Consider the following 23,629-nt stretch of genomic DNA (forward strand, 5'->3'; position numbering starts at 1 on the left):
TCAAAGATCCTGAGCCACAGAGACGCCACTGTGTCCTCTCAGGGCCAATGTTTGGATGGGCCCGCAGGGCACAGTCGGGCCTGCTGACCTTGTCTAGGTGAGACTGTGACATGTGAGACAGGGGGAATTTTCAAGGCCGGATGCTTTCGGCTGTGGCACGTGGTCAGTCCACGCAGACTTGAGGGCTTGCCAGCCCTGGCCTGCTTTCCTCGTCCCCCGCCTGCTGGCCGTGACCCGCGGGCTGCACAAGCACAACAGCCCAGTAGCCTCTGGCATGGAGTGCCTGGGCATCTTACAAACACACCTTGGGTAATTAGAGAAAATAACCTCCTCTTGGCAGACCAAACAGCCTTTTCTTGTCTTTCTTCACTGTTTGTGCTTTGAAGGAAAAAAGGAAAGCATTTGTTCCAAAAGGAAGACAGGAACTGCGTGTGCGAAAAGGATTTGACTTTCAAGTTAAGGAGCGTTTTTCTCCACGTGGCCAAGACTATCACAGCCACAGTCAAGCCCAGGGGACAGAGGAATGAAGGAACAAGCTGTTTTCCCACTAAACTGCATCTGTGGGCCCCTTTAGCAATCGGCTGCTCTCAGGTAGCCAAACTCTGCTGCTTGCAGGCTTCAGGTGAAACGCGTGGCTCTGAGCGTACTGGGAGAGTCACGGGGGAAGAAGCAAGAGCGGCATGCCGGGCTCGACGCATACTGCCCACCTCGGCATACATCTGCTCATGGTGTCCAGCAGGGGCTGCGTGCACTCCAGAGGGGCTCTCCCTCCCAGCCCTCCACAGCTGTGTACTGCAAAATTTCTCCCAAATCCTCTTCCAGCCTGCAACACTTTGCAGCTCAGACCTCTGCTTAAAAGCCCATGATGCATTTCTCTTCCATGAGCTTGTCCAGTGCCTCTTTGGCAGCTGAGGGGAGGACTTCCACAGCTCAGCTATACCCTGCAGCAAGAACCACCCTTCTCTTTTCAGACCGCTCATGATAAATGCACTGATGCCATTTGCAGTCAAAGCATAGGTCACCCTCGGAGAAGAGTGAGGGATTAAGCAGCATTTTGCCACGCGAAGAAAATCCTGCTGGGCACACAGAAGGCTAGCGCGGCCCGAGAAGAGCCTGACACACCGAAGCCACGGACGGCATGAGAGCTGCAGTAGCTGGAAGGCAGCGCAATTGCCGCAGAAGGTGAGAGGCCTGAACGTCCTCATCTGAGGAGGCATCGAACCTGCTGTCCTGGCCATCCCCTAGACCATCGCCTGTGCTTGCTCCAAAATGAAGCCTGACAACTGTCCCCGAGTCCTGTTCACCTCTGTGATATGGACTGGGGGCCTTAGTCTCGATGTGACACTGCGTGAACCCAATAGCACCCTCTGAAGCATTCCCAACGGTTTCATAAACCTCCTGCTCCTCAGCACCCTGGTACCAATCCAGACATCGGTGTGAGCAACAGGAGTGCATTAACCTGTCCCCTTCACCAGACAACCAGAGATACGGTGATTCTTGGGGCTATCCGAACTGCCCCACAAACCTGCACTTACCCTGCGAGGTCACCTCTAGTCTCTGGGATGCTGCAGCAGGAGGAGCTACCCTAACATGCCTAAAATCAAGGCAAGGGTCTTACCAAATCCACATGCCCTGAGGAGGACCAAGGAAGCAGAACACACAAGGAAGCTGAATTCTCAGCAGACGAACCTCGATAAACAGATGAGATTTCCCAAGAAATCCCAATGCAACTATAGAGTAAGGGAAACGATCCAACTCCCACCGAGGGAGTCGCTTGAAATTGCACATGGCAAAACTTGTCGGAACAACACTAATTTTTATTTAAAAGTATCCATCTCTCCCCAATGGGAAAACCAAGTTGCATCAACTAGAGTAAAACCAAAAAAAGGAGAGGACAGGCCTTTTAATCCCTTGTGGCCTCCTCTTCTCTGCAGCACTTCTGGCTTCTAAAACCATTCCCTGATCAGGTAAGTTAGGACTTAATTCTTCCTTCAGCTTCCATGTGAAAACTACTTAACATCGTTCTTTGCTCCACAGAGGCATCAAAAGCCAAAATTCCCTCCCTCTGCCGACTTACAAACACACGACAACCTCACAAGTTGAGTGTTAAACATAAAACAATTTTATTACATATTTTGCAAAATGCTTTTTCTTTTTTAAAAGATTTGCAGGGACACAATTCCCTCCTGCAGGTTCTCCTACGGATTATGCTTTCAAAATGTCATGATACACCTCTAGAATTAATGACATTTCACACTAAATACAGAAAAACTGAACACATGCCTTTATCAAGTCCAAAGCAGCGATAAACCAGCTGTTTACTAAAGAGTGATTCAATGTGAAAATAAAGTATGCATGCCATTGCTAAAAAGCATCAGAAAAATGCATGAAGAATTTTACAGACAACTAAAGCATTAGAGAAGAGGGCCTTGGTGCGGATGCTGCTGGTTTGGGATCTCCACATGCTTCTGCACGATTCGGAAGACATCTGTGAGAAGATACACGCCCCCTCTTTAGAGGGCTGATTTTTCTGACAGATTCTGCAATGTGGTTACACAGGCTCAAATGCTCCCTGCTTTACAGTATGGATATTTGCTAACAATTTCTGCTTTATTTCAGTACAACACTCAGTAATAAACACCAGCCTTTTAAAAAGGTGAAAGAATTTGGGGAGATTTCCCTACCTTTTGCAAATAAAGAGCAATTGGAAGTGCTGAAAGCTGCAGCTTTCACGGAGAGGTCACAGGTCTATATAAACCTCTCCCTGGTGAAATTACTAAAGCTGAGAAAAATAGCTTCTTGGGGACTGCCGATAGGGACTTCTGAGTTCTTCTCAGAGTCCCAGGCCTGCCCTGCTTGCAGGGAGGTTTTGGGCAAGTCACCACCTCGTCTTCAAATGGAGAGAACAGTCTCTGCATCACCTCTCCCAGCAGAGGAGTTATATTGCGTTTAAAAGCACACTCTGTTCCTCTGACAGATAAAGTGCTAGATATGAACAAGCTGTGAACAGCTCAGGTTCACCCTGAAAAACAGCTCAGTCGGACCAAAAAACCATCTTGCTATTGCATATATTTATTGTCCTCATCATTTAAGAGAGGTGCTTCTTGCATTGCTGAGGAAAGGGAAAGAGAGCAATTGGTGAGCAGCTGCTCCAACGAGGCCCAAGTCAGAACAAGCTCCAAGTCCCATCTCCCTTCCCCAGGTTAACGGTGGTGCTAAGTCAGTAAACCAAAAATGACAAGGCAAAGCTGGGGAAGCAGCCACATGGCTCAAAGCCTGGGGCTTGTAAAGGGGGCGGGGGAAACACAGCGGGGACATGGGATCGAGCAGATGCAGACAGGTGACTTGCAAAGTCCCCAGCATTTCCTTTGGCATCCGTGAAAAAACAAAATGACTCTTGCGGCCGGAGTGAGTAACACAAACGGCAGCTAAAGGAGGGATGAACAGGCAAGGACTTCCCGCAAGGCATTCAGCTCCACGGGCTCTGCGGTACCCAAGTAGTGCTGCCAAGGAGGTGACGGGCTGCTGGGCAGCTCTGGGATGTGGCACCAACAGCCTCTTGCTGAGGCTCGTGCTACGTATCCCTCCAGACAGCAGCAAGGAGTGCAAACACGGCCCACGGCAACGCAGAAGGAACGGAGAAGGCACCTGATGTGCCACGGGAGGGTACTTCACATCAAGCACCACGAGGCTGGCACAACCTTATGGATCCCATCGTATTTACGGCAGGCTCCGAGGGTCACCACTGTGCCTGGACACGGCCCAGCAGTCTCACAGGGGCGCTCCTGGATTAAACCTTGCAAAACCTGCTACGACGGAAACAGGCGCTTCATCGCCACCGAGGGAGGAGGAGCCGTTCGGCCCCATCACCTCCCAAAGCAAGCTGCATGCCAGCCATCCCAGACCCCATGACCTCTCTGTGCCATGAGGGAAGGGGAGGATGCTCTGAGCAAGAGCACAGATGCAGTCTGGCCTGTCGTGCTCTCATCATGGGCATGGCAGCACAGCCCTTTGGAGCTGTTGAACTTCCCCCTTCCCATGGCAGCAATAAGCTTTCCTTTGTTAGATCCTCCCAGCGGTGGGGAGACACACCAGTTAAGGCTTTGGCAAGGTGGAAGTGCTGGCCGTGCCCTGCCACCCCGCCGGGCTGGTCTCAGCCCCTCGGCAGGAGCAAGCAGAGAGGAGCGCACCTTGCCGCACCACGGTCCTTGTTGCACACCCAGTGCCAGAGGAAAGGACAACAGAGATGGGCCAGGGTCCCAGCAGCAGAGCCAGAGACACAGTATAAGGCAAATGCGAGGTTGGGCACCTGGTGAAGGCTGCTGCACAGACCCTTGGGTGTGTTTTCAAGTCAAGCTGAGCAGAGCCAACAGTCAGCTCCACTTTTTCAGGACATCTGCAAAACCCTTTCTCGAAGCTGGAAGGTCACCCTTTGGACCACCAGGAAGCATTTCCCTGGGGCCTTCTAGAACTGAAGAAGGAAGACGTGGATAATCACCAGGAAGGTTTTGATTTTTAACTCAGGGGATCGGTCCTTGAGTGAGACCTTCTCTGCAAGTGCAACAGGCAGAGGGAAAAGACAAGATGGCTGGGGAACAGACCAAAACCCAAGAGCATCACGCAACCAAGGCCTCTTCCAGTGAAACCTTCCAGGGAGAGTTAACAAGGCCCTACCACCCACTCCCCTACTCTTCAGGCTTCAAGCACGTTGGCCGAATTCCTGCTTCAAAGAGGAATCGCCCAGGCTGAGCAATGATAGTGGCAGCCCACCACCTCTTCCCTCTGCTCCAGCGCTATTTCTGCAGTCGAGCATATACGAGAAAAGCCACGGCCGAAATCAGTGCGATGCCTGCAGCTGGTGCAAGGTACGACAAGGACGAGCCATTGCTGTCTCTTGGGGAGACTTTGGCCTGAGACAAGCTGGAGTTGGTGCTCGAGTCAAAAGCTGGAGGGTTTCTGAAGGGACCATCTCTCTCCGGGAGGTCCTGGGCTGCCCCGAGCAGGACGCTGGGGTAACGGTCCACCCGGACCTCGTGGGTGCCCTGGGAGGTGCTGTCCCAGCTCAGAGGCAGATGGGAGCTTGCTCCCGTTGCCTCCCCTCCCCTGGGCTCGGCATGAGCTGCTGGAGCCGGGGATGAGCGTCCCAAGGAGGCTCCAGGGAGCACTTTTCCAGGGCTTGAGCTGTCTGTGCTCACCATGAGTGGGTCACTGCTTATCTCGAGGCGATTGGAGTCCCCCGAATAGGGGTCGCTGGGCCCCCGCGAGCTCAGACATCTGCCGGCCGCCTGCGGGCTCTCCCCCACCACGGAGAGGAGAATGCCTGGCTTGCTGAGCTCCATGTCTTCCTCCACCTCGCTGTGAAACACCCGTATGTTCCCAGGAGAGCTCACTGGGGGGGTTCTCCTCCCAGCCGTGCCTTCAAAGCTGCCTGCAAAGGTCGCGCCCAGGAGAGGGGCTGCTGAGGCTGGGAGCACCTTTGGGCAACAACAAAATGGGCTGTCTCAGGTGGGTGCTGTAGAGATCACACATTCAGCCTGGCTTCAGGCACCCATGTCAAGCATCAAGCCCAGCTCCAGCACTCAGAGCCCTCAGCCACCAAGTCTCCAGTCACTGGAAAGCAAGGCTGGCCACGAGCAGCTCCCTGGGCTGGGTGAACGAGCAAGGCAGGAAGGTACCAGGACTCCGGAGAGCCTTTGGGATTAGGAGGGATATGGGAAGGCAGACGATGAGAGAGGTGCACATGTGCATCTGAAACTATCTGGAAGCTGGGAGATTGGCCGGCAAGTCAAGGGGGAAATAGAGAGTTAAAGACCAACAAACTTTGGCTCCCTTCTTCCTCCCTGGGGCTGGCAGCACTGAAATGACGGCCTGAGATGGCGAGGGGAGCAAAGCGCATCCCCCAAACGAGACTTGACGAACTGACCCCAACCGAGCAGCACAGGGAGCTCACGCAGTGCGAAGCACCAGGGTGCCAACCGGGAGCAGCAGCAGGAAACCAAGCCTGCCCGGCTGGGAAAGCTTCCCTGGGAGGATACGTACGGCACAGGCAGGGAGCACCCATGCAGCTGCTGCACTTCTACCCTAGCGCCTCAGGCTCCCTGCACACTTGGGGTAAGGAAATAAGCACTGGGGGGAATGATTTCCTTTGTTCAAAACCCCCATCCTTGGGGTCTCGAATAGAGCCCTCAGCCCCACAAAATCAATGGGGGACATCCAAGTGCCTGCAGAGAGGTCAGGGTCCAGCCCCCACTCTATGCGCGTATTGTAACAGCCACTTGCTAAAGCAGCTCTTTCAGATACTCCTTAAAAACAGAACACCAGGATGGGGACAGGATCACAGCGGGGAAAAAAAAGCCCTGAATAAACGCACCACCGACGGCAAAAAAGCTCCAGCCAGAAAAAAGGTTTTCAAGGATCTGAATCAAATGCAAGCAGCAACCTGGCAAACTAAGATCACCTACTTTCTCCTTCGTCAGCACAGATAGGGCACTGCTGGCTCTCTCCCCCGCAGGCAGTTTTTCCTCTTGTACCGGAGGCTTCAAGGAGGCACTGCTTGACGTGGAAGTGTCTGTGCGTGCAGGAGCAGAGACCAGGGGGGTTGTTTCCATCTGAGCATCTGACAGGGAGAAAAAAAAATGCCCTGTGTTAACCAGCAGACCTCAAAAGAAGGCAAGTTTTGCTCTCCCCTAAGGACGCTGCAGTAGGACAGTCCCACCTCCAAGGCACGCATGTCTCTGTGTTCACGGGTTTTCACCTTTTCGTCACATCTACGTGTCAATCGGCACAGAAAAAGAGACGCTGAGGCCTGCAGCCTGGTTCATCATCCTCAGCACTCCAGGACACGGGCAAGGGGCCTGAGCCACAGCACGGCCCAGAGCTGAGGATGCTGAAGAGCGAACAGGACCCAGCACTGCCCAACGGCCCTGGCCCTGCTGCAGAGCCTGGGGCCCCTGAGCCCTCCCAGGGGTGCAGAAAACCAGACAGCACCCCTGGCCCTCCCTTAGAGCACAGGGCAGCCTCAAACTGCTGATATGGGGGCGCAGAGACGTTTAATCAGGGAGTTTGGCATCGCAAACAAAGCAACTGCCTCCGCGAACTCCTGATCTGGTCGTCGTGCCGAAACACGCTGAGCGACAACACCTGGAGGGAAAACAACGGGATAAAGAGCAGCTAGGCTGGATTTCGGCCAACTTTGCTCCCTTCCGGGGGGGGGGGGGGTGTAACTGGGGCTCGAGAGACGGGAGAGCAGAAGGATGACAACAACAGAGAGGGTGCTACCTTCACTTCTGCAAACACTCATGGGGGCTAGAAAGGTGGATGCAAGCTTAGGCTGTCCTGAGCCAACAGCCGCAGCTACTGCCCTTTCTGTTCTCCAGGAAAGGCCCTCCATCGCCTCCCAGCCGGACCCTACCCCACATGCCCACTTTCCGCACCACCTCCAGCCTCCGTCCTCCCCATCACCCTGCCTTGGCCCCGCTACCCAGGGCGGACGTCGGCACTGCCTTCGACCCTGCTCCCCCAGGAAGGAAACCCACCTCCATCTCCTTCGTGGTCTCTCAGCATCCCGACCCGCTTCTGCTCTGCATCAAACTGTTTTTGGATGAGGAGGGGGTTGTGCACATCCACAAAGCTGCCCGGGGGCTCTCCATACCCGGAGCCGCACGGAGCCTGGGTTTGCGGCGGCAACTCCCTGACGCGAACGGCCTCGACCGATCTCGTAGGCAGCTCAGCAGAGACGTAGTGAACCTCTTCGGGTTCGTTCCTGGGCTGGTCGAGGCTGCGAGCAGCGCGCGGATCCCGTGACAGAAGAGACCTGCCCGGGCCCAGGCCCGAGGCGCTGCGGTTCAGGTGGTTGGCGTTCCCAAAATACCCATTGTCCACGCACACCGGGTGCTGCTGGCGACTCGGCCAGTCCCGGCCCTGCTCAAAGGTGCCGGCCGGTGGCATGGCCGTGTTGGTGGCCACGGGGGGCCCCACTGTCACCTGTGCAGCGTCAGCAGAGTGCAGGACCTGCCCCTCTCTGCGGAGCCCATCGCTCGCTCTGTCATAAGCCACGCTGCCAGGCGGATGGGGACTCTCTTGCTCCAGGAGCTCCTTTGGGAGCTGGAAGGAAAACGAGCCGTGTTAAAGCACTGCTGTTACTGTTCCCACCTCGGCCAGGATCAGGACTCCTGGAGCTCCTCAGAGCCAAACCTAGTGCCCCCCAGGGAGCCTGGAGAGGAGCTCAGACTAACAGAGCTGAGCCTGCACTCATGTGCGTGCAAGGAGAGGAAGCGGGAGAGGGCAACAGTTATACAGCTGTACGTAGGCTATAAGGGGACAGTCTGGTGCTTCTCAACATAGGCGGCTGCATTTTAACCCAAGGGTTTGGTGCATGCGAGCAGCAGGGTGCCTGGACCTCCTGCATCTCCTTGGACAAAGATGATGGGCAAGCACACAGCAGGGATCTGTACCAAGAAGCTGCTTGTGGCATCCCCAACACCCCGCTTGCACGTACTACCTGGGAAAGCGCTGGTAAAGACAGGGGAAACCCCTCTGTCCCGGGTACTGCAGAGCTAGGAGAGATCACGGTAACAGCTGCCCCTCTCAGCACTTTTTGGCTGCTCCATCCTCTGCTAATGACACAGAAACACAGCGTCCCAGAAAGAGCCTGGCCCTAACACAGGCTCCTGACTCTCCAAAAACAAAATGCCGTTGCAGCCCACAAAGGATCTTTGCAGCCACGTCCGATGCGCGTGTCGCTCACCGTTTCCTGCACTGGGGCCCTGGCGTTCAGGTCCTCGCTGGCAGCAGCCGAGCTCGCAGCGGTCGCGGCATGGGGCAGGAGAGGCGGTTGGCTGCTGGTGGGCAGGTCACGGTGCGAATGCGCGGGCATCGGGGCACCCGGAGCGGGGTTTGCCCCCAGGGACGGCATCTGGGCACTCACGGAGGAGATGGGGGCACTGCTGGCTGCAGGAGGGAAGGAAGCGGTGATGGGAGACGAGATGACAGACCTGGCCTGCTGTCAGCCCAAACATCTCCGCACCAGGCTACCTCCAGACCTCCTGCCGTCCCCAGGCACATCAAGGGGTGACACACATCCTTGGGGACCATCACGAAGGTGTTTGGGCAAGAGAAGACAGCAGCTTGGCGGCAGCCCAGGTCCCATCTCTGCCGGGTGACTGACTGCCAGGAAGCTGCTTTGTTCAGTGAGAATTAGCAACGGGGTTTCACAAATCCCATCCAGGGGCCGTTCACGGGGACAGAAACACCTCTCTGACAGCCAGGGTTTGATGCTACACCATGCTAGGAAATTAAGCGTGCTCGGGAACGTGCTTGCATGAGACACGCTGGTCGCGCACGACCAAGAACAGGTGCCGGATCTGATGCCAGACTCCCAAACCGGGCTAGGGACGGAGCTACCAGCACAGACCCCCGCGTCCAGCACTAAGACCCGTTCCCCGAGACCATTTAACGAACTGACACTAAGACAGCTTACGTCTCTCGACTGCACCTCCCTCCCGTGGAGGGGAGCCGGGCGAACGCCGCGAGAGGGAGAGCCCGAGGCGGGGGCCCAGGGACGGCGAGGCCACTTACGGAGGCGGTAGAGGTCATACTGCTGCTGCAGCTCCTCTGCCAGGTGCCCCGCGTTGTTCTTGTGCAGCGCATTGATCAAATCCATCACCCAGCCCCCGCCGGCACTTCAGGAACTGGTAAAACTTGAACACGGCTGAGTGCCTGCCCCGCATTTCCTCCCGGGTCTGGAGCTCATCCTAAATAAAACACCCCGACACGAGGCACAGGGGACGTGAGAACGGGGCCGGCGCGGACGGAGGGCAGCCAGCGGTCTACGGATGGGGCACGCGACGTCCTCGGTGGGGCCACACGCATCGGCCCGCGCGGGCGGCACCGAGCCGGGGCATCAGCTGAGACGCAGGAGCAGCAGGAAGCTAAAACCACTCACGTCCCCCCCACACCCCCCCAAAAAGGCCTCCATCCTGCTGAGCGACCCTGACCAAAAGCGAGCAGCTCAGAGGAGAAAAGAGCACAGAGAAAAAGAAACTTACTCTGTCCGCTTCAGTGAGGCAGGTCAGGGAATGGGCCAGCGACGTCACGTGGATGTTACTGAAATTGCTCAAGTTTTTCAAAATGTAGTCGTACACTTTGTCTTCGGCGAAACCCATCTTGGCTCAGCACCTGGAGACGGAGAGATTTAACGCGAGCGTAGACCAACACGTGGGCTGCCGTTGCTATCTCGCTTTGTACAGCGGCTCGGGCCACGCTGGACCACAAACGGCCCCGAAAGCCTGTGCCCTCGGCGCAGGGGCGAAACCTGCGCAGCGCAGGCTCGCTCGCTCGCGGGGCCGCGCCGCAGGAGGTGAAACGCAGACAAAACGCTCATACCCCAGCGTCAATCCTCGGCGAATCACCGGGTGACGTGGCACCTCGCGGATCAGAGGCTCCCTTCTCCTATGGGAAAGCAATAAAACGCGTCCTTCGAGAAAAACCGCAGCCAGAAAGGGGCAGGCTCCAGCGGGACCTTGCTCTTCTCTCCGGCCGGGCTCCCTCCCATCTGCAGCTCAACCTCTTCCAGCGCTGGCGACTCCGCGAACGCGCTTGAACCCGGCGTCGGGCCTGCTCTCCGCAGGGCAGTCACGCGCCATCAAAACTTTCCCAAAACCAGCAGAAAAGGGAAGAGAAAGAGGCAACTGCCGGCTGCCCGGTGCTGCCCGGTGCTGCCCCCTCCACCCCCTTTTAAAAGCAAACGGGTTGCTAACTCCCACAGCAATGCACAGGAGGCGGCTGCTTCCGGGGCCGGGGTTGAGGCCAGGGTGGCGGCTTGGGGCCAGGCGCCGCTCCGTCCCGGAGGTGGGGTGCGGGGGGGGGGGGTGCTCGGTGCTGGGGGGGCGGCGGGGGGGCTGCAAGGACCGAGCCGGTGCCGCCCCTCGGGCCCCCGAGCGATTACGGGGCGGCATCGCGCTGTTGTCGCCAGGCTTGCGTGGGGAAGGCGGCGTGCCACGGGGCCGCGGCGCAGAAAAGGCCCCCCCCCCGAGACCCCCCCGCCCCAAAACCCCGACCCCGACCCCGGCTCCTACCTCCTCCTCCTCCTCCTGCTGCCGTCGCCGCCGGAGCCCGCTCGCGCCCCCAGCGCCGCCCTGCCCGCGGGCGCGCGCGCGCCCTCCGGGGCAACGTTCTGAGCCCGCCCAGGCGCGGCGCTCGCCGCCACCGATTGGCCGCCGCGCACGTCCGTCGCGGGGATTGACAAGGCGGCGCGACCCCCCCCCCGGGGGACCGCCTTCCGCTTCCGCCGCCACCACCCGCGGTCGCTCCCGGCTTCCCCAGGCCGGTCCTGGCCCCCCGAGGCCTTTCCTGGTCTCTGAGACCCGTCCTGGCCCTCCAAGGCCCGTCCTGGCCACCTAAGGCCATTCCTGGTCTCTGAGACCCGTCCTGGCCCCCCAAGGCCCGTCCTGGCCACCTAAGGCCATTCCTGGCCCCCCTCGAGGCCTGTCCTGGCATTCCAGGCCCATCCTGGCCTTCCAAGGTCCTTCCTGGCCCTCCAAGGCCATTCCTAGCTCCCCAAGGCCCGTCCTAGCCCTCTAAGACCGTTCCTGGCCCCCCAAGGCCCGTCCTTGTCCCCCCAAGGCCCATCCTGGCCTTCCAAGGTCCTTTCTGGCCCTCCAAGGCCTTTCGTAGCTCTCCAAGACCATTCCTAGCTTCCCAAGGCCCGTCCTGGCCCTCTAAGACCGTTCCTGGCCACCTAAGGCCATTCCTGGCCCTCCAAGGCTCGTCCTGGCCCATCAAGGACCGTTCCTGGCCACCGCAAGGCCCGTCCTGGCCACCTAAGGCCATTCCTGGCCCCCCAAGGCCCGTCCTGGCCCATCAAGGGCCGTTCCTGGTCCCCCAGGCCCATCCTGGCCCTCTTAAGGCCATTCCTAGCCCCCCAGGCCTGTCCTGGCACCCAAGGCTGTTGCTAGCCCCCCAGGCCCATCTTGGCCCCCAGGCCTGTCCTGGCACCCAAGGCTGTTGCTAGCCCCCCAGGCTCGTCCTGGCCCTCCAAGGCCGTTCCTGGGCCTGCAAGGCCCATCCTGGCTCCCCAGGTCCATCGTGGCACCCAAGGCTGTTCCTCGCCCCCAAGGCCACCGGTGGGCGCGAGGTGGAGCCGGCTGCCGGCGTTGCCCCGGGGGGAAGGCAGGGCAGGTCTGCCAGGGTCCGGCCGTCCCGTTTGCAAGCTGCTCAAAGTGCTTTTTTTCGTCCCCCTCTATAGCACGGAGCGGGTCTTTCCTGCGTTACCGAGAGCCTCCTCCTCCGTTTTCCGCATTTGGGGTGAAGTTTGACCCACGCAGGCCACGCGCCTGTTCCTCTCAGCAGTAGGTACGTGTTTCCTCGATTAATATGCCTACAAACTAGTAATATCTCATTACCTGCCTTGGAGTCCGGCGGTTTTATATCAATAGCAAGACGAAGAAGGGTGGGTTTGGCTCCGAGTTAGTGTTTTTTCCTGGCAGAAACCCCAATGGCAGGCTGAGGTCCCCATCTGCAAAGGCCTCCGAGCTCCTCTGAACGGACGAGGAGGTATTTCTTCAGCCAGCGACAAGTGGTCTTTAAGGTAAAAGTCAAGCTTTAACCTTACACGTGCCTGTTCTTTCTCATTTGATTTCTTTCTCGTTTAATATCCTTAGGCTGATAAATTTAAGACGTTTTGTATTGTCATCAGGCAGAAATGCCTTCTGTCCTTTCTGTCCTGAACGGCTCTTTATCATGTGTTTAAGATGATAAATGACTCCCCCTTTTTCTCTCTTCTCCCGAGAGCCTGAATCTTTGATCTCTGGGACTAAAAGCTGACAAAGGGAAACCGCTATGCGAACAGGGAGGCCGGAGGGTTCATCCCCAAGCGGTTCTGGCGCGAGCTTTATCCCGCAGCAGCGATCTTGGCCGGCGATCCGGGGGAAGAGCCGCAGCCGTCGCCAGTCGGACTCGCAGGTGACGCCGCGGCGGTCGGAAACGGCAGCGGGGAAGGGACGCGTCATTTGATGTAGTGGGCCGCCGCGTTACCGCGGATTTTAACACGGCCATATATGAAGATGCACGCGCACCCAAACAGCGGCGATCTTTTTCCCTCCCCCCAGCCCTGAGCGAGGACGTTGGTGGTGGCGTCACCGGTCCCTTGTCCCCAGGCAGGTGGCTCGTGCCGGCAGATGGCAGCAGCACGATGGGAATATCTCCGGCTGCGGGACGCGTCTCGGGGGGTGTCCGGTGGCGGAGGGAGCAGCGGGGCGTCCGTCAGCAGCATTTTAACCAAACCAGCGTCGCTCAAGTCAGGTTTTAAATCCACTCAGACCTCTCCGCGGCGCGGGGGGCTGCGCAGGAGGATGCTCGACCCCCGGCGTGAAACCAGTTTCCCCAGCTCCCGGACGGACCCAGGCAATCCGGCGGAGGGGAGGCGGAAAGTGCACAGCGGAGACGTGCCCCCAGCGCCCCGGCGAGGAGGAAGCAAGCTGTAGCTGCACGTGAGTCATCCTCTTTCTTCTCAGGAGGGAAATCCTCCGAGAAAATCCTTGGCAGAGGCATGGGAGCTGGGGAGAGGCCACTGTGCTCTCCTGCCTCACTGGGACCGGAGAGACGGTGCTGACCCCCTCCAGCAATTCGGGGTAACCTAGAGCTAAACCCCATCCCACCAACCTCCATCCCGCCCTCTCCGACCTGACCCGGCACGTGCAGGAGGTTGTGGCACTGAGCTAATGCCGCAGGGTATCAGTGAGGTCCCGTCCTCGGCTCGGTGGTCGCGCGCTCCGGGGCCGGCGAGGGCTTTGCGAAGCATCGCTCCCGGGGCCCCTGGGACCATTGCAGCAGCTCAGCCCCCAATTTACAAAACCGTCAACTTTCTAATCTCCTGGCTGCAGAGAAAAACTCCAAAACCTGCCAAGTCAAGACCTTCTCAAATCCGGAGGAAGGCGGAAAGAATCCAAATTCACCACTCGCAAAAGAAAAATGAACCCCGGTTTTAAAAACGCAGCCGGGCAGGCGAGCTGCGTGCCCGCTTGGCCGTTCGCCGCCGCTGCCGCCGGCCGAATCAGCCGTCGGCGGGGAAGGGAGCACCTCGCGCCCCGCGCGCCCACGCCAGCCTCTGCCACGTGCTAGCCTCGGTTTTGCTTTGTGGGGAGAGCCCTGCACAACACATCCGGTTTGGGCCGGGCTCGTATTGTTTTGCATTTAAATAAAGGCCAACGCTTAGCAACAAGTGTTTAATTTTTACTGTAAGCGGTTGTCGCAGCGGCGCACGGGCCGTGCAGACCTCTCATGCAGCCTCAAAGAGGCCGGCGCGGGGGCCATCTCGGCGTTAACGCCGGGGAAACACCAAAACCTGGACGTAAACCCGAACCAAAGTGGGGGGAAAAAAGGAAAAAAAAAAGAAAAAAGCGGGCGCGGAGCAATTTTGGATTAAAGATTTGAAGCCGCGGACAGGACGCGGTTGGCCGGGGGCGCTGCCGTGCGGCTGGAGTGGGGGGTCTCCGGGTGCCCCCCGGAGCCATCGCGTGTTGGGGGGGGGGTGCGCGCTCCCGGGAGCGCGCGCGCGCGCGCGGGGGGTGGGTGGAGCAGAGCGCGCGCTGCCGCTCCCTCCTCCTCCTCCCCCCCCCACCACCGCGGCGGACCAATGGCGGCGGGTCTCTCAAAGCGCCCAATCGGCGGGCGCCTTGCAAAGCGGCGAGGCGGTTTCTCGGCGCCCGCCGCCTTGGCGGGGCTAATGGCGGGTGGGCGGGCGGGGTGGAAGGAGGGTGGTGCGCGCGTGCGCGAGGCTGGTTGGGGGGAGGAGGCGCGGGGGCCGGGCCGGGGCGGCGCGTTGCGGGCAGAGCCGAGCCGGAAACCTCGGCGCTACCCAGAGCTCGGCGGGGTCGGAGGGCGGTGTGTAACCGCCGCCCCGTAAGCCAACGGCCGCCCCCGCGCCCCTACCGGCCCCGCCTCCCGCCCTGCCCCGCCCCGCCCCGGCCCTGTCAGCGGCGCGCGCCCTGCATGGAGCCGCACCATGGCGGCGGCGGCGGCAGCGGCAGGAGCGGGCGGGCGGCTGCGACGGCGCCGCTGCTCCTGCTGCTCCTGCTGCTGAGGGCCGGCAGCGCCGCGGCTGGGCGCTGAGCGGCGGGGGCCGCGCGCTCTCCCTTTCGCGCCTCGCCCCCGGCGCGGCGTCCATGGTCGGGGCGGCGGCGCAGAGCAGCGCAGCGACAGCGCAGAGCAGCGGAGCCCGAGGCGGCGCCGCCCGCAGGTGAGCGCCGGCCCCGGGGCGAGGCGCGGCCCTGCCCGCCCGGGAGTGGGGGGGGGGGGGGGGGGGATCGGGGTCGTCGTTATGGCGACGGCTCCCCGCCCGCCCGCGGCCCGGCCCCGGCGCCTCCGGGCCCGTCCGCTCCGCTGCCGGGGGGGGCCCTGTGGGGTCCTTGAGGGGGCCCGTGGGGCCCTGTGGGGAGCAGTGTGTGTGGGGGGGTCCTTGGGGACCTCTGTGGGGAGCAGTGTTTGTGGGGGGGTCCGTGGGGACCTCCGTGGGGCCCTGTGGGGAGCAGTGTTTTGGGGGGGGTCCTTGGGGACCTCCGTGGGGAGCAGTGTTTGTGGGGGGGGTCCTTGGGGACCTCCGTGGGGCCCTGTGGGGAGCAGTGTGTGGGGGGGGGTCCTTGGGGACCTCTGTGGGGAGCAGTGTGTGTGGGGGGGGGTCCTTGGGGACCTCTGTGGGGAGCAGTGTGTGTGGGGGGGGGTCCTTGGGGACCTCTGTGGGGAGCAGTGTTTGTGGGGGGGGTCCGTGGGGACCTCCGTGGGGCCCTGTGAGGAGCAGTGTTTTGGGGGGGTCCTTGGGGGTGTCTGTAGGGCCCTTTGGGGGCCCTGTGGGGAGTAGTGTTTGAGGGGGGTCCTTGGGGATGTCTCTGGGACCCTGTGGGGCCCTTGAGGAGGGTCTCTGGGGCCCTATAGGAGGTCTGTGTCTTTGGGGGGAGGTCCAAGGGCCCTATAGGGGGTCTTTGTCTGTGTGGGGGGGTCCTTGGGGCCCTATAGGGGGTCTGTGTCTGTAGGGGGGGGGTCCTTGGGGCCCTATAGGGGGTCTGTGTCTGTGCGGGGGTCTGAGGAGCCCTATAGGGGTTCTATGTCAGGGGGTCCTTGGGGTCCTATAAGGGGTCTATGTCTGTTTGGGGGGGTCTTTGGAGCCCTATAGGGGGTCTGTGTCTGTGGGGGGGGATCCAAGGGCCCTATAGGGGGTCTGTGTCTGTGCAGGGGTCTGAGGAGCCCTATAGGGGTTCTATGTCAGGGGGTCCTTGGGGTCCTATAAAGGGTCTATGTCTGTTTGGGGGGTGTTTGGAGCCCTATAGGGGGTCTGTGTCTGTGGGGGGGATCCAAGGGCCCTATAGGGGGTCTGTGTCTGTGCAGGGGTCTGAGGAGCCCTATAGGGTGTCTGTGTCTGTAGGGGGGGGTTCTGTGGAGCTCTATAGGGGGTCTGTGTTGGGGGGGGGTCCGTGGGGTGCTATAAGGGGTCTGTGCCTGTGGGGGGGGGGTCCGTGGAGCCTTATAGGGGTCCTGTAGGGCCCCATAGGGGCATCAGCGGGGCGCTGCGGGGGTCTGTGCGTGTCGGGGGGCCCTTCTGGGGGTGTCCGTGGGGGGGGGCACCCGTGGGGCCCTGCGGGCTCCCCCTCGCCGCCTGCGGCTGCGTTGCTGCCCGCGCGCCTGTCCGTCCCCCGCCCTCCCCTTCCCGCACCGCTTCTTTAGAAAGTTAAACCCGACTCCGGCGGCGGCGACCTCCTGCACGTGCCGCCGGCGGATCCTCGGGCCTTTCCCCGAAGCGACTTATCGCTGGGAGCACTCGCCCGCGCCTTGTCCGGGCGCTCGCGGGCCTTGCGGCGGGCTGGGTGCCGTCCCGCGGCCGCTCGTCTCTCTTCTCTGAGTGTCACCGCAGCAGGGCTGCGCCGGCAGTGCGTACGCAAGTTTAGCTCGTGGTTTGAGCAACCTCCTTCCCGTCTTCCTAAGGTGAATTAACGGGCGCTTCGATTCTCCCCAATATATCGTATGTATTTTATCCCCTTTTTGCAAAGGGAGGTCCTGGTTCGCGTTGAGTCACGGCATCGTCCTTTCTCCCCACCGCAGGAAGGTGCACGGACGTGGCGCTTTATTAAAGGGCGTAAGCGGCGTTTAAAACAAGAGCAATGGGGAGGAGGGCTCCTGGCATTGCCCCGAGCAGCTCTGTGTCTCCCTCCTCCCGTATGCAGAAACGGCGGTGGCGTTTGCTGAGTTTGAGGAGCGCTGGTGCGCTGCTGGAGGGGCGGCTCTAGGTTTAACCTGCCGTCGTTTACGGCAGCGTGTGAGCTGGGCCCGTTTAACGCTCTCCTCCCTTCGCCCGCAGCCCCGTTGAGATCTTCCTTCGCGCCAGGCTGAGAGTCTTGTGTGACCCGTCTAGGTCAACGGGTGCAAAGGAAGCTGGAAGGGGAAGGACAGCAAGCGCGCCGATGGTGTTTACCGAGGGAAGCGACTGCTCGCGTTCACGGCAGTCTCGGGTATATCAGGGAGTAAAACTGCAGACCTGAGGCTGAGGGGGCCTGGACCTGAGCTCCACCAACAACCACCTGCTTCTCCCAGCTGTAGTCAGTGTATCTGTACTGCAGGACCTTCATGAGGGCTCTGTTGCATTGGGTATTATAACACCTACGTTGGAAGGGCGATGCATTTTTTGCTAGTGTCCTTGGTCCTTCTGTCTCGTGTTGCGGGATCGCTGTCGTGCTGACAGCTCCCAGCCTCGCGGGATCTGGTCGGCGCAGGGGATGGAAGGCTGCTTGATGGAAACCCCAATTTCTTGGGAGATGCAGCCGAGCCTCGTGGGCAGCGTTTGGGAGCTCTGTTGACTTACTCTGCCCGAAAGCGGGGCTGCCTGTAGCTGCTGAATCGCCGAGGGAGCTGCTGGGCCCCCGTGTTTCTCGAGGGAACTGGTGGAGCCAAATGGGTGTTTGATGGGCTGCGTGGTGCGTGGACTCCCGCAGGCTGCGTGGTGTGTGTCCGCTGCGAGGTCCGGAAACTGCAGAGCTCTGACACGTCTTGCATCTGGGAGGGGAGGTTTCTGCTGAAGAGGTATCGGAGGTCTCTCCTGAGCAGGTATCTCCCTACCTGTCTTGGATAGGAGGTTGCATGCCTTTTACGGGCTGCCCCGCCTCTTGCTGTCCCACGCTGTGGTGGACATGTCCTCTCTCTGCTCAGCGGGCGTTTGCTTATTTCTGATCTTCGATGTCATCAAGGATGGAAAATGTGACAGGAAGGAAGGGAGGCTTTTTTTTTTTCTTCCTCCTGCTAAATATGGAGTGACATTAAAATCTGAATACTGTCGTGAAAGGAATCCCAGCCCGTGTTCGTCGGGTCATTGGGCAGGGAGGGAGCAGAAGGGAGGAGGAAAATGATATTTTCTGGCTTTCTAGCTGTGAGGTTACAGATGGGTGGATCTGTATGGGGTGCTGAGGTCCTTGCTGAGAGACTCAAGAATTTAATTAGTTTTTTCCTCAAGTGCTCTCCATGTTCCCTCCTCCTTGTATTATGTTAAAAAATTAGTCATCCTTTTTCTCTCTATCTGCGGTTGATAAAAAGCTTGCTGGGAGCAGGCAGGATGCTTTGAAAATGTTTAGGTTTTTTTTTTTTCCTTTTCTGTTGAAAGGCTTCTAGAAAAGAAAATACAATGGGAGAGGAAGGGATGGGGATGTTAGCAGAGCTCGCGGTGCTTCGGGCTGTGCAGCGGCGCGGCAGACAGACGCAACGTTGTCCCCTCGTACAGAGAGGCGCTTCTGCGTTTGCTAGCCGAAACGCGTTGACTGACACTGCAGATCAGCTGGGCTTGCTTCAGGCTCCGATTTGCGGTGGACATGGAGGACGATTAGGAAACAAAACTACAGACCAAGCAGCGATTTGTCTCTCCCTTTTTCGTTTTGATTCCTGGCCCTCCAACACCTGATAGCGGAGAAGGTAACTGCGTTAGCGTGCTGCAGCCGAAGTGAGCGCCCGGGTTTATATGTGCCTTCCAGTCTCTTAAGCAGGTTTACAAGAGTCGTTTGTGTGTGTTTGGATGCAAGGAGGATATACGCCCCCCCCCCCCCCCCTTTTTGGTTTTGTTTTGTTTGTGAAGGGTCAGATGCAAACTCTTGTTGTCGTTCCCATGATGAGCAGGGTATGGTGCAGTATAGGGTTGCGGTTCCTGAGGCCTGGGAAGAAAGTGCGAAACACCTGAAAGGCTGAGCAACTAGAAAAGTGTGACTAGGCCTTTTTTTCCCATATTCGTTCCTCCCTCCCGGCCCCGTGTTGCTAGGGCTTGTCCGTAGGTGTCTTCCAAAGGGAAACGCTGTTGGCTTCTGCCTGTAAAAGCTTCTAGCTTTGGGAGGCTGCAGGGGGGTTCCTGGGTGCGTGCCTCATCTTTATAAAACGGTTAGAGGGATACCGGGAGGTGCTGAAAATAGATGTTTCCCGTTTCCAGGGGCATCGTTATCCTGGCATTGATCTCACTGCATTGTTTTCATACTGATAGAATACACAACTCTCCTTTCTGAAATGTTGCTCTCAGATAACTGATGCTTTATATGGATCCATAACATTGGTTGAAGCCCAGCGTTAACATCCTTACGGAAGAGTATTTTGTTTCCCCTCTTTCCCCTGTCTCCTGTAGTCGATTACCTAAATCTGTTCTTTACAAACCCGCTTTGCTTGGTGGTTTAGTAGGTTTGGTGGCTTTGCAGCAGCACGGCCAGTCCTGATTGTGTTGGACTGGTGCAAGTTGCGTTACCACGTTCAGCTTACAAGTCTGCCGCGCCGTCTTTGGATAAGAGATGCTGAGCGACATCGCGTGCTCCGCGATGTGCGTGACACCCCGAAACACTGGCAGGTACAGGTTACGCCACGTGTCCTCTACTTGTCTTTCGGATGAGTTTTAAATCCTATATAGTGACTGTGTGGGATTACTGGTGAGCATAAATTACTTTCCTGAGTGCTGATACTTCTACGCTTAAAGCCAAGTTACCTAAATTTCTCCAGTACTTGAGAGGAATGTTTAATAATTTCTCAATTTCACTTTCAAGGTGTTAACGTAGAGCTGTTGTGCGTTTTCAGAAAACTTGCTTTCCTAGTTCTTGACGTTAAATGGTACATGGGGCAAAGTACGTGTGGGTTGCTGTGTTTTTTTTTTTTTTTTATGGTAACACTTTGTTACGCTTTTTGGATAGGATGCAGTGCCCAAATGCTTCAGTAAGGTCAGCATGGTCAGCCAGATGCACAAACTCCTAACTGATATAGCTGGTGTCATACAGGAAGGAGGTCAGCCCTGATGAGCTTCATAGCTTCTTCTGGTCCTGTTCATAATCTGAGTTTTCTTCTTAAAATGAAACAAATCTCTTTTTTTTTCCTGTTGCAATGGAAATCGTTTAAATGTGACCAGGCACATGTCTCTTCCAGTCTGCAGGCATGGAAGATGCCTCATAGAGCTAAGAGGTAGGAAACGTCGTACCTAAATGTCTATCGTCGTGGGCTGATTCATTTCAGTGTTCTTAACTGCTTCACTGCTGATGCTATGTCACTTTTCATCAGGAAGTGGTGACATCCAGCTGGTTTACTGCTGCAGCGTGAGCAGAAACTAAGTGGAGTATCACCAGCTACGAGGCTTCTCTCTGATTAGATCACAAAATATTGCTGCTGAAAGGTGCTGCTCTGCGCTGGGTTACATTTGTGCGTACAGTGGTTTGGGATTGAAAAGGAATTGGGTGTTCCCAATATGCAATTATCCGAACTGGATAATCTGAACATCACCAGTTATGTTAGGAAGGATTAATATTTAATATATGGGATGTGGACCGTTGTGCTTAATCACTATGTGCAGGGATTGGAAGGAGATTTACTGATAAGTAAGCTATTCAATCCATAACTGTCCAGAAAGATTTCTTTCATCTTCCCCAAGAACAGCTGGGCCTAGATATTGCTAGAGACTGGCCTGATCCAGTTGCAATTCTTACTTCTCTGGCTTTTGTAAGTATACAGAGCAGCTTTCATCCCAAGTATTTTCTATTCATTAAACTCATAAAAATGCTGGAAACTCCTCAGGTACAGTAAAGCCACATAAGAGTTGTAAGCCACAGTACCTGGCAGTATTTAAAACTTAGGTTTGTAATCAAAGCTCATGGGAATTTTTCCTGGGCTCTGCGGATGCTGTCGCATGCCATCCCATGTACGTGTCTGCTCAGCCGGTAGTCCTGAGACAGCTTCCTCCTTGCTTTTTTTTCTGGCTAATTTCATTAAGAGACCTTGAATTGCATCTGCACCTCCTGAATGTTCCTGGAAAACGTTGTGAAGACGGTCTGTGCTTTTTTTGCATATCTGTGCCATATTGACCAGTGTGGGTTTTTTGCAGTGCAAGAGTCAGCTGTCTTCTGGTACAGCAAGGCCCAAGCATGGTGGCGGGCTACAGGGGAGGAAGCGATGGTGGGGGGGACCTATCAGGGCTCAGAATCACAGAAAGGTTGAGGTTGGAAGGGACCTCTGGAGATCATCTAGTCCAACCTCCCTGCTCAAGCAGGGTCCTCTAGAGCATGTTTCCCAGGATCGCGTCCGGATGGGTTTTGAATATCTCCAGCGAAGGAGACTCCACCACCTCTCTGGGCAACCTGTTCCTCCCTCCTAATCACTGCCCTCCACTGCATGCCCTGCAGGAATAAGTCTGATCCCCAGGCACAGGTGGTTGCCAACGCCAGGCACCTGAGTATCAACTCTTCTGATCATCCTCAGCATTTCCGTACAGCATCCTGTGCTGTGCTTGACCCCATGGCTTGCTTCTCTGTCAATTCCCTGCTCTCCAATTTCCTGTACGATCGCATCGTTGGTGTAGCTCCGCAACCGGTAGCGCGTCTGGCCAGCGCGTGTGTGGCAGAGCATCCCCGACGCGCTGTGGGTGTCGGGCTGGTCCGGAGGTTAAGAAAAGTGGAGGTGGGATATAGGGATTTAGTTGTGATTTTGAAATTATGGGGGGTTAACAGTCAGTCTGGTTTGGTGGTTGCTGGGCAACATCCAGCCTTAGATGCTGGGTGGTTCAGTGAAACGAGTGACTTGCCTGTGTTCCCTGGGCGTGGTTAGTGCAGCGTACCCCAGCAAGCGCAGTCGTGATGTGAATGTAGATGTGGCGGTGGTAAATGCAATATGGGCCACAAAACACTGAGTCTGAAACTCTGGATAAGTGCCTGCTAGCTGGTGCATGCTGAACTGTATGCTATTCCAGCTACAGCATGGTCTGTGTTTATGTTGTCTAGCTAAAGCTGGCTGTGAATGAATGAACTGCAGTATCACCCCGAATGTGATTCATGAAAACCAGCACAGCGAGGAAAGCCGCTTGCGTTCCTCTTCTCGACGTTTCCTGGTAGCTTGGGCATCTTAGTTTTGGGGAACCTTGTTTCAGGCTGCAGGGAAGCATGTGCGCCTGCTTGTTCCCCTTTCCTCCTTGCCCTGAACCAGAACTGGCATAACTGAAAGCGCTCCTGGATTTAAGCATCCAAAATGGTAATCAAACACACTTTTGCTGTGGTTATGCATACGATACCACTGTATTTATGATGTTTTATGATGGCTGCAGTTTTGATAGCAAAAGTCAAAACAGCGGAGCGTGGGTTGGATTTTGGCATGTTGGTCCTGTAGGAAATCCTGGTGGCTACTGTAACAGGAGTTGAGGTCAGTTATCTTTTAAAACTGGAGTAGGGACTTTTTTTTTTTCTCAAAATTGCTTGTAGGAGATCATCCTCTTTTATTCTGTATGCAAATAGATGGATCGCTTGCTTAGGTAGTAAGTCATTTTTATCCCAGAATAATTTGTTGTCCTAATTCTTTCCTGTTGAAGCAGTTTCATTTTGCATGGCATAATCAATGCCAATTTGCGATGGAAATCAAGAAGTGTTGACATGAATGTAATCTCCACCTCTCCTGTATGAGACAGGTTATGGCATACCACTCATCCTTTAAAGCAAAATCTCCTACGTGCGAGACCAAAGCTGGACGTCACAGGCTAGTAGGAAAGAAGAGGAGATGTACGTATTGCCAGAGTTGCTTGTAAGCCTTTTACTGTCGCAGGGAGCCGAGGACATCTGCGAGGAGGGGGGTGAACCCCCACCTCTTTTCTTTCTAGCCAGCCCTACTGAGGAATGAACAGACAAAAGGGTTTCCACCAAACTGGTATGAAAAGTTTCTTTCGACCTGATCTAGCATGTTCCTAGTGCGCCAGCTAAATATTTGCAAACTCCTTGTTACAACAAGGGCTTCCACATCCTGCCCAATAATCAAACTCAAACTGTGGTGGTTTTCTGGTCCTTCAAGGAAGGCGTCCTTATTCTTCCTGCCCCCACCCCATCTGTGCTTCTTAGAGGAAGGGGAGGCATAGGCATCCTTCCTGGCTTCCAGTGCTTTCACTGTGGACCTGCGATGCATGAGATGAATTGCATCGCAGCAGGTACCGTGAGCGCACACAGGATCACCACTCTTCTGTCCTGCTGCCTTCTTCCTCAACGTGGGCTGGGGTCAGTTCTTCCAGCAGCGTCCACTGGCCCAGGCGGCGAGGGCCGAGGCAACGTCCTCGCTTTTCTTTTTCATCCTCGTGTTGAAGTGCTCTCTCAACACCTTGGAGGCACGGCAA

The 23,629-nt window shown here is 57.1% G+C and overlaps 2 protein-coding genes across 15 annotated transcripts in view; one reads left to right on the plus strand and one right to left on the minus strand.

Annotated features, from left to right (window-relative positions):
• Positions 1-2,099: 2,099 nt before the first annotated feature.
• LOC104148594 (uncharacterized) lies at positions 2,100-12,536 on the minus strand. 4 transcript variants are annotated; one of them, XM_068943787.1, is made up of 8 exons: positions 12,402-12,536; positions 10,384-10,449; positions 10,047-10,176; positions 9,577-9,752; positions 8,747-8,949; positions 7,536-8,103; positions 6,462-6,616; positions 2,100-5,474 (listed from the first exon to the last, which is right to left on the minus strand). In XM_068943787.1, the coding sequence occupies exons 4-8, from the start codon at positions 9,659-9,661 to the stop codon at positions 4,794-4,796; spliced, it is 1,692 nt and encodes a 563-aa protein (XP_068799888.1). In that variant the 5' UTR covers positions 9,662-9,752; positions 10,047-10,176; positions 10,384-10,449; positions 12,402-12,536; the 3' UTR covers positions 2,100-4,793. The 4 variants fall into 4 exon arrangements, with proteins under 4 accessions (XP_068799888.1, XP_068799886.1, XP_068799887.1 ...); XM_068943785.1 differs by lacking the exon at positions 12,402-12,536 and adding an exon at positions 11,076-11,204; XM_068943786.1 differs by lacking the exon at positions 12,402-12,536 and adding an exon at positions 11,076-11,185 and having other exon boundaries at positions 10,384-10,446.
• Positions 12,537-13,356: 820 nt separating this feature from the next.
• The window catches only part of PTPRA (protein tyrosine phosphatase receptor type A), a 130,054-nt gene continuing 119,781 nt past the window's right edge, over positions 13,357-23,629 (plus strand). For 3 of the 11 annotated variants that reach the window (XM_068943783.1, XM_068943777.1, XM_068943784.1), the window contains exon 1: positions 14,953-15,235. The gene's annotated coding sequence lies outside the window, so the exon portion shown is untranslated. Of the gene's footprint in view, positions 13,488-14,856; positions 15,236-17,349; positions 18,088-23,629 lie in introns of those variants that run through there. The other 8 variants (XM_068943770.1, XM_068943779.1, XM_068943769.1 and 5 more) reach the window with 7 other exon arrangements.

This window comes from Struthio camelus, chromosome 4 (assembly GCF_040807025.1).
Source record: "Struthio camelus isolate bStrCam1 chromosome 4, bStrCam1.hap1, whole genome shotgun sequence".
In the NCBI taxonomy this organism is placed as follows: domain Eukaryota; kingdom Metazoa; phylum Chordata; class Aves; order Struthioniformes; family Struthionidae; genus Struthio; species Struthio camelus.